At 36.5% G+C, this 21483-nt stretch overlaps 1 protein-coding gene across 1 annotated transcript in view; it reads right to left on the bottom strand.

The window, feature by feature from the left end:
- Positions 1-481: 481 nt before the first annotated feature.
- The window catches only part of LOC124555944 (dystrophin-like), a gene marked incomplete at its 5' end in the record, with an annotated part of 300198 nt that continues 279196 nt past the window's right edge, over positions 482-21483 (bottom strand). Inside the window, 2 exons of the mRNA XM_047129994.1 lie at positions 482-3823; positions 17178-17315. Coding sequence (XP_046985950.1) covers positions 3696-3823; positions 17178-17315 — 266 coding nt within the window. The remainder of the gene's footprint in view (positions 3824-17177; positions 17316-21483) is intronic.

Below are 21483 nucleotides of genomic sequence, written 5' to 3'. Positions count from 1 at the left end.
TTGTTTTTCCAAATGTCACCAAACAGAGCAGTGGTGTAATTGTATCAGTGTGCCCAAAAAGTACTTTGATTGTACCTAACTCTCATGATCTGTCTTTGCAAAAACATTATAAAAAGTTAAAGGCACTCTCTCACTGTGGTGATACTGATACTCACTGTTGGTTTTTAACAGGACCATTTGAAAATATTGTACGTACTTGAAAACTACATTTTTAATGTAACATTGAAATAAACGTTTTCCTGTTCACAACTAGAACGAAAGTATGAAATAATTAGTTTCAATTCACTCCTCATGAAGGAACAGGGAAAGTAAACACTACAAAAGCATTTTTCAGAACATAATGAAGCCAGAATGGGTTTCCCCACATCTGTTTACTGGTCATTAAAATAATAAATATTGCTTCAAGAATGTCTACAGTTTTTGGTAATAAAAAATCTTTATTATGAAATCATATCAACTGAAGGACATATGGAAAAAAATACATATGAAAGTAGTATGGAAATTTCTCAAACAATTCAACACATTCTGAAATCAGTTGCACGTTCTCAATGCAGAATCATAAATAAAAAAAATTAAAAAAAAAATCATCTACAAATACAATCTAAAGTGATCCCATTTTTTTAAAAAAAAATTACAAACAAAACATTTTTCTATACATTGTAGCAATGTGAATGAAATGTAAAGCACTCGTCTCTAAATTACCTAGGAATGTCATACCTAATGCACAATTTCAAAGCAATTTAATGGGCAAAAGTCATGTACTTATAGGCCTGACTAAACAAACATTGAAGCTTTTGGCAAAACATAATCCATTATGATACGTAACAGTTACATATTTGAAGTACAAATATCTACAGCTGCTTTGAATTGGTATGCATTTTCTGTACCCACAAATCTAATGCCAGGCCTTATAATTAATCGTGTTGACATATATTCAATAAAGATATCAATTAGCTTCCAACTAATACATTTGGAAATTTTGCAAACATTAACAGTAAAATTGCCTGGAACAATGTGTATTTTATAAAAGTTTCACTGTTAAATGTGTATTACAGTAAAATAATACTAACATTCTATCCTAGTAATTACATGGTATGGTATCCATCAATTTGATATGATCATTGAAATGTATGAGACATGGGGAAATGGTATGCCATCTACAGATAATTTTTAACATATTCTTCATTAGAATGCCTTTACAGTTCAAAATAATTTTCAGTTTACAGTTGGCAAATTAAAACAAAAACTGCAACCCAGCTCCAATTTTTTCAACACTGAAATGATGTCAGCAGTATATGTGTATCAGGGATTTTTTGCCAACAGCTTTCCAGACCCAGTGTAGTTACATGGCATGAAATATCAGTAATATGGCTGTGTGTGATCCATTTGACATAAATGTACGAATAATTATTTATTTTTGGATTATTTTGTGACTTTTTCAATGAATAATTACTGTGTATGTAATATCCAGAAATGAAAGCGTCAAATATGAAAGTACCAACAAAAAGATGATTTTCAACTGTGACTACAGTCAAGAACATATGTCAGACTGGAAAATGAAATCCCCTTTATACATGTTACAAATGTATTAACACAGCATACAATATTAAAATAGCCACTCTTCTTTTTCACTTTGAGTTCCAGAAGAGAGCAAATACTGACAAGATCTGAACTCGGAATCAACATGAAAATAGTATACAAACAAAAGGTGGAATGAAGAGCTCTATACTCCTATGAAAGGAAACATTGACCACAAAAACTTTGTTTTGGAATACCGGTACATGTACAGTGAAAATGTAATTTTCTCTTAACAGATATATTAGCTTTACTCCATCCACATTTATTCACTTTTGATCCTTTAATGTATTTATTTCTATGTATGGCACACCATCATACAGTATTCAGTCAATTGTTTTCATTACAAACTACTACAGCAATCACATTCGGCATGTTACATCCACATATTCCATAGAGACAATTGCAGGTAAAAAAATCTAGTATTTCTAATTAATCGCTGTGAGACAGTTCAAATAAACATGTCCACTGCTAACTTATGGGAGTGACCAGTATCCTGTATCTTTTTCCAGAGCTTATATTCCTCAAAACTACTGTGACTGATTGCTTCACTTCACCAAAAACTCTGAATTAATGCCAGTACATAACTTTATTTACCATTTTTCTCAGAAGGGCAATAACTGTATAAGTGAATAATACTACTTCAGAAAAATATGATAGTGGCATTAAATGCACAAATGTAAAAATTGAGAAAATGTGGATGTGACATGCGTAGTCAAAATAACATTAACACTACAATAGGGACAAGTATACAAAAAAAGTAGTACCATTATTCCATTTCTTTTTTTAGAAATGATGTGACATTGCATTAGTTACTTATATTTATTAGTACCATTCACATATGTAATACTTTATTCAGTTTCATTAAAATAGTCATAGAGGTGATATGTTGTGAATAGGTATATTTTTCAGGAATAAATACCAAAAGCTGTAGTTTTACTCATTATAATCTGGGAAAGAAACAAATTCCATTTGTATATTTAACTAGAAACATTTTACAATATCATTATTGGGTTTTGTATGTAAGCGATTCTAAACACGAATAGTTAATTTCCATATTTATAACAACAGCTTTAAACTTCTACGAAATACCGCAAATTAGAGGGAATTATTTTCACTACTCATTCGAGAAAGACTTGCATATAATAAAATAAAATAATATCATCAAAATAATAGTTCAATTTGGCAATGAAAATGTCAACATCGAAGATATGTGCTATATAACCACCACTGCAGATAATTCACAAATCTTTTTGTCTTACATTCTGCAATTAACAATAACACTACAGTAGCTTGTGCCACATTTATTTTCTCACCATACAGAGTTTGCATCTGTTCAATTTTTCTTTCAATACATATTATTCATAAGCTTTTCCTCTGCTGTACTTAAATTTACTGCAAGTTGCAATGATAATATAAAGTCCTTTCCAATCAAACAATTATCTCTCAAAAGCTAACACATTTATTACTCTAATGGCAACAAACATACATAGAACCATACAGCATATCGCTATGGAGGGCCTAACAGCGAAAGAAGTTAGACAATACCAGTTTGTGCAATTTTAGATCACTTTGAAATTATTACCAAAGCAGTTTGTAAGTCTCCCTTATTATGATGTTACTATGAATATATATGATTTTTGAATGTGCACATTTATGTACTGAATATATAAGTGACTGCAGTACTTTGGTCATTTATTTACAAAGATACATCTGTGGTTACACATTAACAAGATTAAACTTACTCTATCTGATAGTATTAATAAAGGAACCATATGTTTCCTTCATGAAGATATGTTACGTAGGATGTGTTTTGGTTTCAAAGTTCAACATTAATTCAGGTATGTAACACTACACTAAATAATTTTTTCGCGTGTGATGTATTTTGTGCAAAGCTGATTTCAGTTTAATATGGAATTTTGGAGCAATAGTGAAAAAGAATTCATCCCAAATTTCTTTGTGAGTGGACATTTAGTTCTCACTGTATTAAAACTGAATGATTGGATTGATTATCAGCCCTTGGTTAACTTACAAAATTAAAAGGAAATCACTCCTGACATGGACAGCTATAAAAGTTAGCTGTCTGATATGAACGTTTATTACAGAGTCTTAAAATGATGTCATTTTTTATTCTGCCTAGCTGAACCATGGTCAGCTTGATTTTCATTGTCATCATCCTGTGGGCCCAAATGTGGTTCATCATCTGTCATCACTGTCACAAGCTCGCCAACTGCTTTCCCCAAATCTCCTGAAAATTCAAGAAATCATGCAGTAGAATTACATGATTATGTCACAAATTTTCTAACTTAAGGGTGTATCTTCAATGATAACATATCAAACAGTTAATCATTATAAAGTGTGCACTGACAGTTTCTCAATCAAAACTTCCTGAATAAAGCTGATAATTATTGTTTCTTAGCCTTCACATGCCTATCAAAACCTATCTTTGAGAGCAAATAATCAACACATAGGTGAATGTAAATCTGCTGATGATGATTTTGATATCGAAGCATTATAAATTACGATGCCTGTTATGCATAGAATGCATCTCTAAATTGTGGAGAGGAAATATCAAGCCATTTTAAGCTTATGGTGTAAATATTTCCTTTGATAACACAACAAATAAGATTTCAGTTCTTCAAGCACAGAAAATTTCCCTTACGAAACAAAATGAACCCAAAGAATGCTGATCAAGCTCTTCTTCATAGCAAAGAACTAGGAATATGACAGAAGTTTTTTTCGTAATGACTCATGCACACAGCGAAGAAGATAAGTAACAGGTGTGAATAAATCTCTTCCCCTGCTTTTTCTTTTGGAAAAAGGATCTAAAATACACATATTTTTCAAAGTGTGTAATGAGTATTTGTTAACAGTGATAGCAGGCATGCTCTTTAGAAATTGAAAATAATGATGTAGGCAAAGCATAAAAGTGCAGAAAGAACTGTCATTGTGCAAAACTGTTCCTCAATACAGTATAACTGACAGTTTCGGAAAAAAAACATTTAGAATATATTAACAAGCAATTTCAAAGTCTTTTTGCATATAACACAAAATAAGACAAGTTACCAAATACTACAGCAGATGCAGCAAGTTAGTAGTGCAATAGCTGCACATTATAAAAGGCTGTACAAGGGAAAATTCCTGATTGTAGAGAGAAATTTTTATTCTGGGTGACAATAAATATGCTGTCTTGAAATTATTTTTCATTGCCACAAGAAGAATTTATTTATAATCCCACATAAACAGAAGAGTTGTATCATAAGTATTAAGTTTTCCTGATTAAGTTCACATTGAAGACAGTATTATTTAAAACAATTTTAGTGTAATTGGTATTATAATTAATTTAGAGGGATCCTCTTTGATTGTATTAATTATTTATTCAAACAATGACTGGTTTCAGGATTTTAAAATCCCATCTCCAGATGTATGAAATTAATGCATTTGGTAACATATTACATGCAGTTGGGACAGTCAGTGCAAGACTTCCAGCAACAGCAGGCTGGTGCAAACTGTCTGCCACCAGGTAGCTGCACGCCATGAACGCATGGGGGAGGACATATAGTTGCTGGTGAACTTAAAATTCAGTTAATATTCATTCAGCACATATAATACTGTGAGAAAGAATTTTGTTTATTGAATTTCATTACAGCTAAATGGAGAATGAAAACAATACCAATGACACAAGATTTGGTACATAGGACATCCACAACTGATAATTAATTTAGAAAGATCTGCTTCAGTTGTATTAATTATTTATTCAAATCACAACCAGTTTTGTGATTTTAAAATTCCACCTCCAGGTGTATGAAATTATTGTATTTGGTAACACACAACATGTGGTAGGACCAGCTCCAAGCACTGCATGTTGGCAGAAACTGACCACCACCAGGCAGCCACATGGTAGGAATGCCTGCGGCAGAAAATTTCTGCCAACATGCAGTGATTAGAGGTCTTGCACTGACTGGCCCAATCACATATAATGTGTTAAAAAAAAAGTTCAAATGTGTGTGAAATCTTATGGGACTGCTAAGGTCATCAGTCCCTAAGCTTACACACTACTTAACCTAAATTATCCTAAGGACAAACACACACACCCATGCCCGAGGGAGGACTCGAACCTCTGCTGGGACCAGCCGCACAGTCCATGACTGCAGCGCCTTAGACCACTCGGCTAATCCCGTGCAGCTAATGTGTTAAAAATACACCTCAAGATGTGATTTTAAAATCCTGAAAACAGTTGTGGTTTCAATAAATAATTAAAACAACTGATGTGGATCTCTCTAAATTAATTATCATGCCTCTCAGTTGCCAATGTCCTACATACCAAATCTTGTGCCATTGGTATTGTTTTTTTTCCATTTATCTGTAATGAAATTCATTAAACAAAATTCTTTTCAACAGTATTAGTTGCACTGAATGAATATGTTTGTATAACAATTTATTACATCAATGAGAAATATATATAAAATATTCACATTCCCAGTTCTGGCAAACAGCTGCCATCTTCAAATGTGACAAACCTTTGGTACAAAGGTTTGTGGTGAAGTCTGCCACATCTGAACAGGGCAGTTCTTTAATGTAACCAGTAATGTGAATATTTCGTATGTATTTAAGTGATTGCCCATAACAAATGATCAAAGTCATATGGCCTATCATTTCATGGTAACTGTGGAAACTGAACAAAATATACGGCACTAGGTACACTTTTGTAGTAAACTAGTAAATATTAGTGTACAGATGTTTTGTATATATTCAGATGTGTTGGTCTGGAAATGGTTTTACAAATATTGGGTAGTTTACAAAGATAAGTGTATTCTATATAGTGAACAAGCAAAAATATCTTGCAAAATGTTCAGCTGCAACAATTACATGCAAGTGCATTTTCATAAGAGTCATACTTACTTCTCATAAATATTATAACATATTAATTTTCATACTGACAGTTGTGTTGTACAGACCAAAATGAATTCAAACCTTGATGTTACAAATGGGACACGGAAAGAAAGTATTTTTAATACTATGAAGTTGTTATTGCAATTACTTTATGTATTTTGAAAACAAAGTAGTTAGAATCTAACACAAAAAAGAAGTCATCTCTGTTAATTGATCTCATAATGCATTAATATCTCTGAGTCTCATGTTATGTGGGTCATTATTTCGTATGAATTAATTAGATTTTGTTTGTGATATTTATTCACAGTTCTTACTTAGCCAAAGTGACCACAGTGGATTCTGGTTTGTTTTACTTTGCACATTCCTTCTCATTTACACCCATATGACATGCCTCGGTAAAAAGAATATCATAATGTATTGGAAAAAGTGAACTCCCAAAACATTGTTTTGTAAATAAGTATAACAGGGTAACTACAAGTTGTCTAAAATTATTTTGCATTTATATGTAGAATTTAAAATATTTGTCTTGCATTTACAAACATGCATATTGAATATGGCTTACATGGTTCTCACACATTTATATTATTTAATTATAGTCAGTTTTTGAGGCAACTAGAATCTCAAATATTTTCTGTGAATCTGCAAATACAGATATATAATATTCACTAACCTACATTCTCCCTGCAGCTTTGAAAACAGTAAATATATATGTCAGTAAAGGAACAGAAGATAAATCAAAAGTACATTAAGTACACATTTAATTACCACAAAAGATTCAATTACTACTTAATTAACAACAGTGTATGTTCTCGGTCTCTGTAAACAGTGTAGTATATTTAAACATGAAGTTCAAAGAAGCAACACTTTGATAACATCTCATAACTCAAGTGATCTCATAGCTCGATTGGGATTCAGTATTTGGCCTGCTCCGGTAGTAGACACAAATGTTAGATTTACTCAAGATGTTAAAAATCTTTTTTAGAAAATTAAATTTTTGCAGATGGTTGGCATTATGGAGTTTAAGGAACCAAACAATGAAGTCATTAGTCCACTGGCCACAAAACAAGCCCTAAAAGAACAGTGGTAAAACCCATCTGGTGTTACTGCCACGGTGTGTAGTACTAATAGGATCATAATGTATGGAGCAATAATGATGTCTGTGGTTACAGTAGTTGCACAACACATAAAGTGAATGTTGAGTTGTCCAGTTGTCCTGTGAGTGTGAGCAGTGGAGCAGAGGGTTGGGGGTCCCCCTCCCCCATTCAAGTTTCATCTGCAGCAGTAGACTGCCCCATCCCCATACCTTACCCCAACCAACTCAATGCAGGGACGAAACACTGATGTAATAAACAGTACCCCATCTCTACTAGGGAAGGGAACTCGATATAAGAAAAAGGAAAGGAACTAAAATCATAGTAACAATCAGAAATACACAGGGGATGATATCTACATCTGCATACATATATACTCTGCAAGCCATGGCGGAAGGTACCACATACCACTACGTCATTTCCTTTCCTGTTTCACTGACAAATAGAATGAGAGAAACAGGAGTGTCTAAAAGTCTCCATAAGGCCCTAATTTCTTGCATCTTACCTTCATGGTTCTTATACAAAATTTTGAAATTTACATTAGTGGCAGTAGAATGGTTCTGCAAGTGGCCTCAAATGCTGATTCTCAAAATTTCTGCAATAGCGCCTCGTGAAAATAGCATCTTTCCCCTCCAAGCATTCACATTTCAATTAACAAAGCACTTCCATAGCACTTGTGTGCTGATAGCACCTACCAGTAACAAATCTACCAGAGTGCTTCTGAACTGCTTCGAAGTCTTACTTTAATCTGACCTGGTGGTGATACCAGACACTCAAATGTTACTCAAGAATGTGTCACACAAGCATTCTATACGACATCTCCTTTATGGATGAGCTACACTTTCCCAAAATTCTCCCAATGAAATTAAGCCCAGCGTTCGCCTACCAATCTGACATGCACATTCCTTTTCATATCGCTCTGCAGTGTTATGCCTAGATATTTAATTGAAGTGACTGTGTCAAGCAGCATCCTACTAATGCTGTATTCAAACGTTACAGGACTGTTTCTCCAGCTCATCTGCAATAACTTACATTTTTATACGTTCAGTGCATTCATCACAATAACTAGAAATTCTGTCTGTGTCGTCTTGTATACTCCTAATCACACAACATCAGCATCGTCCTGTACACCACAGCATCACCACCAAACAGCCACTACTACCCTGGGGCAATCTTCAAAATACCCTTGTCTCTGATGAACACTCGCCTTTCAGAACAACATACTGGGTTATATTACTTAATAAGTCTTTGAGTGACTTGCATACCTGGGAACCTAAACCATATGCTTGGACCTTCATCAACAGTCTGCAATGGGGCACCTTGTCCAATGCTTTCCAAAAATCTAGGAATATGGAATCTGCCTGTTGCCCCCAATTCTTGGTCTGTAGGATACCATGTGAGTAAAGCGCAAGCTGAGCTTTGCACGAGTGATGCTTTCCAAATCTGTGCTGATTGGTGGACAAAAGCTTGTCTGTCTCCAGAAACTTTATTATTTTCAAACTCTGAAAGTTTTCAAGAATTCTGCAGCAAACTGATGTTAAGGATATTGTTCTGTAATTATGTGGGTCCTTTCTTTTACCTTCCTTGTATACAGGAGTCACCTGCACTTTTTTCCAGTCACTCGGGATTTTGCACTGGGCGAGAGATATACAATAAACGCAAGCTAAGTAAGGGGCCAATGCCGCAAAGTACACCCTGTAAAGCAGAACTGGGATTTCATCTGTACCTGGAGACTTATTCCTTTTCAACTCTTTAAGTTGCTTCTCTACACCGTGGATACCTACTTCTATGTACTCTATGCGGGATTGTGTGTAACAGTCAAATGACGTTATGTTTGTACAATCCTCCTGTGTGAATAATTTCTTAAACATGAAATTTAAAACTTGAGCTTTTCTTTTGCTGTCTTCTATTCCCACCCCAGACTGGCTGACGAGTGACTGGATAGAAGCCTTTGACCTGCTTAGTGATTGTATGTACGACCACAATTTTCTTGGGTTCTCGGCAAGATCTTTTGTCGAGATATGACAGTGGAAATTGTTTTAAGCTTCGTGGATTGATCTTAAATTTCTAGTAACTTTTGCCTGCCAACATTTGCACATTCTTTTTTTGAACAGAGTGTGCAACAAATTCTGTTTCCTCAGAATTTTCTGAATCTGCTTATTCAACCACAAAGTGTCCCTTCCATCCTTAATCCACATACATGACTCGCATGTCTCCACAGTGCAATTTACAAGCAGTAAATTTACAGTCAGCTCACCAGAAAGCCCTGAAGGAGGCCACTTGCAATGGTGGCTGAAACGTCAGACAATTTTATATATTGACAATGTGGTCAACAGCCCAGAAAAATTTTATTGGTGATATACAATCAATTTAAACTTTTCCCATAATTTCTCTACATCCATCACATTTTAGCCGAATGGTGTCCATTGTCCAAGTGGGATGCTAACAGCTACTTATTTCACAAGCTGTGATGTGGTAGTGAGTAAAACAGTGTCCCAAATATAGAATAAATTTCCTTTACTCTATGTGGTCACATTATTTTTTTTTTTTTTCTTTTGTTATCAGATTACCGGTTTTGATCTATAATGACCATAGAACAGATCTGAAGATGGTCATTATAGATCAAAACAGACAAAAAAAACTTGTGACCACAGACGTAAAGAAAATTTAAGGTACTTATTTGCTTTTTCTAGCATAAGTCCTCTCTCAGCCTTCTCAACGGGGTTATTAACTTTAGTAGCCATCATCACTATGATGACATCATATCACTAATCCCTGTCTCTATACTGACTCTGTCAATAGGTCAGAAGTGTTTGTAGCTAAAAGGTCTAAAACATTTTTCCTCATGTGTGGGTTGTCTAACTAGCTGTTTAAGGCAGTTTTCGGAAAACGTGTGGGTTGTCAACTAGCTGTTTAAGGCAGTTTTCGGAAAACGTCTTCAAATGTGCTTCACAGGACTGTATGTCTGTACCACCTGCAGTGAATCTACAGATGTTTCAGTCTATATTTGGTGGATATCAGTTCCCTCCAACGAATTAAACACGATAAAGGAAAAAGTCTATGTCGGCAGGCAGAACAGATGCAGAGGATACATCAGAGCACAGCACACTGTGGTAGGTAAACCTCCCGCAGTGGTCCCACACCTGATCTGATAAATTCAAAGTATTAAAGTCAGGAATAACACCCACTCTCATGGAGAAAGTGCAAAACCTATTTCAGGTGTTCTTTCATCATTGGCCAATATCAAGGACAACAAATCTGTGACCTTGCAGTTGTTGAAGTGCTCTAAGAGAGCACTCCACTGGCATGTAGGCCACTGTCAGCAGCATACCGTAGGTACACTGGCGTGAGAGAGTGGGCAATGTGGAGGGAGAAAAGATAGTATCATTATGCAGGATGAAACTCTAATTCAGATGAGGGTGTCAAACACAGAGCCACAATAAAATCATGGATTCCCATCAAGATGAATCGAAGGAGGAACACTGAGCTGCAGTTGTCTCTTAGATGACACAGAGTTTGATGTAGAGAGGGGTAGCCCACCATTCTTTATTCCAACTGTGATAGCGCACCTGTTATGGATGCATCCATATGTTTGGACTCAGCATCCCCATTTCCAGAATCAGTCATGAGGTTACTTCCCTGACTAGGCCATCAACCAATTCATTTTAGGTGATCCCCTATGACTCGGGGTCTAGAGGAAAACAACTGAGTGCCCATTATGGCTGTGGACAAGTACAAGATCATGAACTGTGGACACTATAATGTGGTGAGGTCAACACTGACTAATAACCTGTGTACTGCTCATCAAGTCATTGCACATCAGAAACTACTGTTTGTCTGTTTGTGGTATTTCTCCTTACAAAATGGAGAGTGTTGGCAATTGTAACCAATTCTGTTATGAAGACTGAAGGTCTCTGGGCATTAGTGTAATTGAGAATGTATCCTGTCCTTCCATGTTTTCTTGTGTGTGTGTGTGTGTGTGTGTGTGTGTGTGTGTGTGTGTGTGTGTGTGTGTGTGTGTGGATGCTGTCATGCAGTCAAGTGGTTGGAGAGAAAGATCTGTACAGAGGAATTCCAGCACAGAATTTAAATTTGTAGGCCTGTCCTAGATCAAGGATTAGGGGCTTGGAGCACCTGGGAAGGTAGAAGAAAGAGACATAGTTGAGTAGTAGCTAGTAACACCAAAGCCACAAGGGTAGGGTCTCAGACTCTGCCAGAAGTTTGCCGATTGGGCTCATTTGGAAAGACCCAGTGGTGAGCTCTACCCCACATTGGTTGACAGGGTCACACAATCAAAATGCTGGTGGTGCTGTTGAACCATATATCTGGCATCCATAGTTCAATCATGCACAAAACAGAGACCCATAAAAGCATAATATAGTGGCGTGAGCTGCATCTGAAAAGATGTGCCCCAGAAATCCGAGTGTATTCAGTTTCGCATGATACTTAATTTTAGCTGTCAGATGTGAAGCATCCACATCAGTTTGTTATTAAACTGGATGTCCATAATGCAGGACTGAACAAATATTTTCAGATTTTGGGATCCAAGGAAAAGTTCCATGTCCAAATGGATGCATTTCCTGGTAAAAGTGTATTTCCTGCAGAAATGAAAGCCATAGTTGTGGGCCTTCACATGGCTCCTTGGAGTTGACACTCAATAAGGGCCATGGACTGAGAGCTGTTCCAAATATAAAAGTCATTTACTTAGAGGGCAGTAGTAACTGACAGTCCCACGGAGTCCAGCAGTCCTTTAATAAATAGTAGGAAAAAGGTAACACTGAAGACAGAGCTCTGGGGTACACCATTCTCTTGCAACAGGGGGAAGCTGAGGTATGTTCTGACTCTAACCGTGACTGATCAGTGAGACAAGAAGTTGTAGACAAATGTCAGTAAAGAATCAAAAAGTCCTCAGCGAAGGAGAGTAGTCAGATACAACTGCACCAGGTAGTATTACAGGCTTTACATAAGTTGAAGAAAACATCAATGGTGATGTTTGGTAAAAGTCAGTAGTATTCCCGTTTCTAATCTGACCAGGTGGTCAGCTGAGGACCACTCCTCCCAGAAATCAGAACAAGTAGATAAAAGGCCCGGTAACTTGAGAACCCAGCACAACTGAAGAGCCACCATCCTCTGGAGTAACTTATATAGCACACAAGAAAGGTTGACTGGTTGGTAGCCATCAATGGAAGTTGACTCCCTTCCTGGCTGAAGGATCTGGATAATGATACTACTCCACCACTCGGAGGGCAATTCACCTCTGATCCAGATACATTTCCAACTCTGAGAAGGTATTTTTTATGATCTGCATTCAGGGCCTGAAGCTGTGTCATGGGATGAGTAATGGGCACTAAGCAACTGTCATTCCATTAATGATTCATTACATGACTCTGAATAGTATACACTACAGTGAAGGATCGGAATGTGGTGCTTACATGCCTGAAAAGCAGGAGGGGAAGAGGCCTTCGCAAAATGTTCCAAGAGGACATATCCAGTTAAGCAATATTTCCCTGTCTGGTGGCAGGTAAATATCGCAACTAGCGATATCAGTGTTTGTTCGAATCCCACAGCCACCATCTCAAATCATATTTGTAGGGTAACCCATTCACAAAAGACATTTGTGCAAATGACTACACAGACTTTTCAAAATGCCCTCTTGGGGTTGGCATGGCTCCTACAGTAAATATAGTAGGAACTGAGCTTAAGATAGTGATTATTGGGAAAACAGGCTCCTTGCAGGACAATATAGATTGCAGAATAGAATAGCAGTTGTCGTAGTTCTGGGGGTGGCAGTAGTACCCATTACAATTTCACAGTGATAGTTGTACCTGCAGCAGTGTGCACACTATGGAGCACACATTATGGAACTGTACCCTCTTATGAAGATGCAGCAGGTAACAGTCATCAGGCATTAAGGATGCTGTACTGTAGAACAAGTCAGTCTAGTGCACGTTTGATGAAACTGCAGCGACAGTATCAAGGAAAACCAAGAAGGACTCGACAATGCATTCAACCACATGTCAGCATGCTGCCATTCCCACAACTCAACATTTTATATAAGTGGAGAAAAGGTAACTGACATTGTTGATCACAGACAGAAACAGTCTTCAGTTCAAGACTATTCATTGCATTAAAGCATGTGACTTCAGAAATACGAATTCTAAGAATTTACAGTGAATTGTGGAATTGACTGCCACAGTGGAAACACTGCTGACATGTTGCCCTATCTCCAATGGATCCTGCAGACAATGGCTGTTGACGGGTAGTTTGAGGGCAGATCCAGAACAATGAGTGACTACACAAATAAACAAGTATATATATATAGATAGATAGACAAATAAATAAGTCGAGTAAGGGGATCTGGGGCTGCTAGGATCACCTTCACTTGTATTTCTTTGTAAACTTGACTTTTGAAATTTTGGAAGTATTTCATGTTGGAGAAGATTTGTCAGATTGAACATAGGGATCTGAAATAGAGCATACTGCTCGATGGTCCACAACCTGTGGTTCCTTGCACTACAGCCCAGTGACAGGATGAGAGTCTTCATGGTTCTGGGAGGAGGGTTCCCAGAGGCCATCCCTCTACCAGGTAACACAAAAGAAGAAGAAGAATGCTTCTTGAGCTGAGAATGGATGATTGGAGTCCCTGACATTGGCAGGACAGCAGTTGATAAAATAGTCTAATCCACCTCGGATCAAGGGGGCTTTATCACGGTGTGATGAGGAGTTGATTTTATTTCGATGAGCAGCGAGGTATTTTCCACAGATGTATCAAAACTGGTCATCACAATAACAGAGTCAAGGCATATACACTTCTTTTTAGCAATAGCAATAGCATAGGACAATAATCAAAAGTTTTATATTCTTAGATTGTCTGTTCCTTCTTGTATGCCAGCTACTGATCCAAGTTACAGAATGGATACATAGTGTTCTGTCAAGATGAGTATATCCCCAATAGCCACAAGTGGGTTAACTGGGACAGCGACACACTGAAGCACTTAAAGCATCACATAGGGTATGACATCAATGATAAACTGTGATCTTAACCTTTTACGTGCATAAGGTCCCCTCAAAAACTAGAATAAATCTCCTCATGTCAACTCTATTATCTTCTGGCCCCTTGTAGATACAGTGGATAAACTACACCTCCCGCAGTTCCATGTTGGTATGTAGTTATTGATCTGATTGTAATAGCCAGCATCTGTGAAACATAGTGCCCTGTCTTTTGTTTAAACATCTAGGGGGAACAAAAGGAATTGGAATACTGTACAAAAAAGTACATGTAAACAAGGGTCTAGACTGAAAGGAGTCCACAGTTGTGATAATGAAGAGCCTCTCCACGTCTGTTGCAATGCTGCCACCTCCACAACCACGCTCCAGGGATTTTGTGATACTGTGAGAGACAGCAAAGGACTTTGAAAAACAGTTGAATGGAATGGACAGTGTTTTGAAAGGAGGATATAAGCTGAACATCAACAAAAACAGAGCAAGGATAGTCTAATGTATACCAATTAAATCAGGTGATGCTGAGGAAATTAGATTAGGGAATGAGACTATGAAAGCAGTAGATGAGTTTTGCTGTTTTGGAAGCAAAATAACTGATGATGGCCATAGCAGACAGAATAACAGTTGCAGACTGGCAATGGTCAGGAAAATGTATCTGGAAAAGAGAAATTTGTTAGAAGTTTAGGAACCCTTTTCTTAAAATATATGTGTGGAGTAAAGCCATGTGTGAAAGTGAAACACGGAAGATAAACAGTTTAGACCAGAAGAGAACACAAGCTTCTGAAATGTGGTGCTACAGAAGAATGCAGAAGATCAGATGAGCTGATCCCATAACTAATGAGGAGGTACTGAACAGAATGTAAGCAGTGAGTAACTGACATTTAGTAATTAGAAAGGTCTCACCATTGGTTCCAGAAAAGACTAATAACTGTGATGAGCTGAGTTGTCTATGTTGAGATCACTGTACCTCCCCTCATGGCATAGCCAATGACGGGAACACATTTGGGTTGGACTGATGAGCAGCATAGTAAGGGTTCTCATCTGAAGAGACTGCCACAGTCTCACAACTGTCAGTTGATATAGTTAAAATAACCTACAAAGCCCAAAAATTAATATTAATGATGATGCACTAAGTAGGACTCAGTTGTGTTTGAATGCGTTAATAAAGAAACCAACAAATATCATAGAGGGAGGAGGAAAACTCACAAGTGAGCTTGCTTTGTGCTTAACAGTGTATCTCATTTTGCACATTCTTCAAATGGCTGTCTTGTGAGATACAATTCTAAAACTATACAGCAACTATCCAAAAAAAATGCTGATTCTGTGAAATTAAGTGATAAGGATATTGTGTAAAAATGACTGTGATAAATCTTTCAAAGGCCTCCTCAAGAATATTACTGTTCTTACACTCACATGCCAGTATAGTTACTCTTTAATAACATTAATGGATTTAATATCACTTTTGAATGAAATGTCAAACACAAAATCATAACAAACATGAGTTTTCACTCTTGTGTATGGTTGAATTACTAGTTTTAACTGATTGCTGTAATCACAAATAAAACAATTCAACAAATTAACCCTTATCTGAAAGATGAATTTCCTCAGGCTATACAGTTTATAATAATCGCAGCACAACTAAATATGAGCTGTGTTTCAAAACTTGCAAGAGTAATTTGTTTAAAAATTTTAGTGCAAGCATATTCAAGAAACATATGCAAAAATTTAGAACATAAATGATGAGAGAGAATTCTTGTAGCCCAGCCATGCTTAAAATTTAAGAAAACCATAACAGTTTCAGATCAGAGTCAGATCTCTCTGCTGTCAGCCAGATCTACAATATGGTAACTATCTTTAAAACTGACTGCATCCAAAAATTTGAAAAGCAGGTTGACTGTCATTCAGGTACATATCCAGTGGGTGCCAATGCTTGAAATCATACTAGGTAAGTAACAACAGAAAGAGTCATGCAAGTTTCCTCCCCACAATTTTTTGATATTGTAACAATGAAAAATCATATACTTTTCTATAAGACCAGGGAAAAAATTATGCTAGTACTGGAAAAGGCACACAATAAATATGCGAGAAAAATTTAAGGTGAATCACTAATAACAAAAATGATGTAAGTAACTTACTGATAACAAAAACTGTAACAGCTTATTAACTAATTTTAATTGGTTTAAATGTAGCTGTGGATAATGGAAATGGCAAATCACACAGGCACATTAAGCACATTTAGATGCAAACAGTGGCTTCAACAACTGTAAATATAGGTGGAAAAATGTGATTAGTAATTAATGATCTGTTAAAACCCAAGACAAAAAATTTTGCATATTAGCACCAAACAAATAAAACACACACACACACACACACACACACACACACACACACACACACACACAGACCTTTATATTTCACTTCAACTACATTTAATTCTATGCTCTATTTTTCTCAGTAAACAAAATATATATGGTATCCATCACACACCAGCCCCAAAATATGCTAAGTTATCTATTTTTCCCAGTAAACAAAATATGTATGGTATCCATCACACACCAGTGTGCCCCAAAATATGCTAAGTTAAAGTTAATACAAGTGTTTTCTGGAGGCACCCACCTGCCATATGAAGCAAATTACCCACATTCTGTGCAGTGGATGCAGAAGCTGAAGCCATGTTGTGTGTAGCGGGGGGTGGGGGAGGCCGCATATCTGCACGATCGAGGCTGCTCCTACCACCATCAACCCAGCGACCACCTACACATGCACCACCTACTGCACTTCTTGCTACATTGTTAGTAACTAATTGTTTTGCACACACCTTATAGTACCACAGCCACATTGGTCACCCCATGTTAGTTTACTACTTTGATGAACAATTACTCATAAACCCAAAGAACACACAAGCAGTGGAAAATTAAACCATAGGACACTTCACAACATACCTGATTAATTGTCAATACAGACAAGTAAAGTGCAAAATAGCTTTGGTGTACATAAATGGTAGTATTCTATTGAGCAATATCAAATTTCCATTATTTGTTCATGTAATTATATAAGAGTAATAGAAACATTTACATTCAGTTGTAACTGGGATACAGATATGACCTCTTAAGTTTTGAGGATTCCTATCTTTACAGAGTTAATAACTCACTATTTACTAAAACCTGTTGCCAAAACAATCAAATTTATTTACTAGAGTAACAAAACATAGAAATCAAGAGAATAAGAGAATGTTGTAAAGTAAATTTATATGAGTCTATATTTCGGGTAATAAGTAAACCTAATGTTTGGAATTCAGATATTATCAAAAAGCACTTGGAGTCAATTCAACAGAAAACAATTCAAGCTTCACAGATTTAGATGCAGTGCATGTCTGTATTATTTTCTGAGGGTACACATTTTTCCTTTCACAATTAGGGGACTGGAAACTGCAAGAAATCATTTGTTGGCAGACAGTAATATTTCAGTTAATCAAAGACTGTTAACGCAGAAATGGAATGCACATTATTGAAAGGAGGCTATGATTTACAGCTTTTAAAAATATTTGTGAAAAATCATGATGTTGCACAATAGCTCTATGTCACTTCATTACAACTACCAGTTTTGCTCAAACAACAGTCCATCACCAGGTATATAAAAGAAGAACATTAATTACAGACTCAAGCACAAACATGATCTTTGTGTCAGTATCAACAGTATACATTAAATGCAGCAATCTTACAGAATACCAGAACAAGGAAATATCCAAGTTATACATAAGGCAGTGTGTTAACTGGGTGAAGGACATGGTGAGATTGAATTGACCTTTGCTCTTGTGTCGCAAGTACATACTTCCCATTTTTGTGACAAGAGCAAAAATCATTTGAGTCAGGTCATCCATTTCACACTGTTAATGTATTGCCTTATGTATAAATTGGGTACTTTTGGGGATACAAATGATATAATTGAATGAATGCATGTGCTGTAACTAATATCTTTTGTAAACCTTAGGATGATCTGTCTGACTGAAACTGGTAGTTATTAAAAGTGACAAAAAACTATTGTGCAATCATGAGTTCTCGGAAGTGGAATGCAGTCCCCCCCCCCCCCCGAATGGCATTCAAGTCTTATTGAAACTTTATGACATGGCTCTTATCTTTGTGGAGTGAGTTTAGGTACCTTACAGTGCCAAATATACAGGAAATACAATTGAATCTGATATATATCTAACTCTGTTCTGCATAATTCTTATTTATATGTAATGTCTTCTCGGTCTCAGAAAAATATAATTTAAAAATGTGTTAATTAACAAATTCTGGTAAAAAAATTGAGTTTTGCATAACTGTTATGAGCATTGTCGCTTTAAAAGAAGCCCCATCATATTTTCCTCAACTTTATTGATGTACACAAATACAGTGAGTGGGTGGTGCAGAAAAGAGAAGGGACAACGACATAGTTAACCAGAATGGGCTGCATTAAAACAAAGACACTACTGGCACTGTTGTTTCCAATATGAGAATTTCTTTCATAGTAACAGTCAAGTAGTTAATAGTTGCCAGTGGACGTTTATTATTGAACAGTAGTTCTATCCTTCAGTTGCTTGGAGAAAAAAAAGGAGTAACTTACACACTAGATCAGAAAGTAAAATTCATATGAGAGGTGGATCTGAGATTGCTTGAGTCTTAGAAGTTGCCTATATCACGCTATGTACAGTCACCAACAAGAAACAATATTTTGAATGAGTTTTTAAAATTGGGTGCAATATCAACAAAATGCAGCTGTCTGCAAAAAACAGATATATGTAGATTTGTAAAAGGCACTTTTTACATGATTCCAGCAAAAATAGGCTGCAGCTCTACCGATAAATGGCAACATGCTAAAAGCAAAGACGATAGATTTAGCTAGAAGTATGAATATCACTACTAATTTAAAGGCTTCATCAGGATGCTTACAAGGATTTAGAGATCATCAAGGAATCATAGGGAGAACAATTTCTGGTGAATGGAATGCTGTGGACAATGTCATGATGCAACACTGGACTGATGATGTTCTGCCAGGTATCTTAAAGGGACTATCAACCTAAAAATATCATCTAAAACTGTAATGAGACTGGTCTACTCTACAGTCCACTTAGTAGTAAAACATAAGTTGGAAAGGTAACAATATTGTGAAAAGGAAAGCTGCCACTCACCATATAGCGGAGATGCTAAATGGCACATACTTACAACAAAAAGACTGTCACAAATATAGCTTTCGGCCAGTAAGGCCTTCATCAACACACACACACACACACACACACACACACACACACACACACATACATGACTGCAATCTCAGACAACTGAGGCCACACTGTGAGCAGCAGCACCAGTGCAAGTTATATTTGTGACCGTCTTTTTGTTGTACCTATGTGCGACTCAGTGTCTCCACTATAAGGTGAGTAGCAACTTTCCTTTTCACAGTATTGTTAGCTGGAAAAGGCTGCTCATGCTATGGAGGGAAGAAAAGTAAAATCTGTGTGACAGTTCTTCTCTCCATGAACGCAAGTGGATTTGACAAACCTCCCCCACTGGTGACAGGAAAATCTAAGAATCCAAGGTGTTTCAAACATCTAAAGATGGAACACATGGAATACAATTCCAATAAAAATTCTTGGATGATGATGATTTTAACGGAACAGTGATTTAAAAAAACTGGACATTAGAATGAAAAAGGGAAAAAAGGAGGATCCTCCTCCTTATGGATCGATAGGTAGCGCATCCACCCCAAGTAGTTTCGGAAAATGTTCCAAGTGGAATTTTCCCTCCAAACTCTACTGATGTTCTACAGCCACTTGATTTGGGCATTACTGCAAATTTCAAAGTGCATCATAGGAAAAAAAAACTGGTTCAAGATACGATAGTGCTGACTGATGCAGGAAATGAAAATCTCTCCATTAAATTACTACAAGCCTGGAATTTATTTTGGCTGCCTGGAAGCTGGTGATTTATGAAGAGACTGCCATTGATGATGATGATGACAGAAGTGATGGTGAAGTTGTATCTGGTATGAGCTATCTCTATCTCTATCTCTATCTCTACTGGAGGGTGCAGATTTTGACAGTTTTGTACATTTTGATGATAATCTCATCATGTGTGGGGTACTACAGAATGAGGAGATCATTGCTAACATGTGCCAACAATGCACTGATGGTCAAGAAGATGGACCCTGTTCAAGTGGCAGTGATGGAGATGGCGACTGAAATACTGAAACACTTAAACTGAGTGAAGTGTTATGTGCGATCAATTCGTGCAGACATTATGCCAGAGCAAACAGCTGTAGTGAAAAAGCTATGAACTCATTAATAACTTTGCAAAATAAGGGGTATATACACAATGCACAAAAAGTGAAAAAAGCCAAATTATCTGATTTCTTTAAAGCAGGATCAGTTTCAAAATAATGTAATTTTTTTAATACTGTATCTTTGTTGCTTGTACAGTGCAAAGTGCCAAATTACAATACAGCATCTAATTTCTCTAAAGCACAACTGAGCAATATTTTTTCTTTCTTACTGTACTCTGTCTCCGTCAATTTTAAAGTTTACATATTATGTAGGCCCATTGTATCCTTTTTCCCAGTGAAAAATGTGATGTGTATTACTGTATCTATATCTGACTTTGTAGTAATTCTAAGTTACAAGTAATCTTTTCACTTCCCCTTGATATACATATAAATCAAGTTCAACTGCACTTCAGTAAAATATATATATTATTATTATAATCAACTAAAATTAAGAAACACAATAAGTATCTAGAACTTCAGTTCTACCAATGAAATTGTTTATACATATATAAAAGTGTATCATACAACATCTCTCTGTCTCCCTCTACAATTTTTATCCTTCTCCCCTTCTCCCCTTCTCTCTCTCTCTCTCTCTCTCTCTCTCTCTCTCTCTCTCTCTCTC

Source organism: Schistocerca americana, chromosome X, assembly GCF_021461395.2.
Source record: "Schistocerca americana isolate TAMUIC-IGC-003095 chromosome X, iqSchAmer2.1, whole genome shotgun sequence".
Lineage (NCBI taxonomy): Eukaryota > Metazoa > Arthropoda > Insecta > Orthoptera > Acrididae > Schistocerca > Schistocerca americana.
This window is presented reverse-complemented; position numbering and strand designations above follow the sequence as displayed.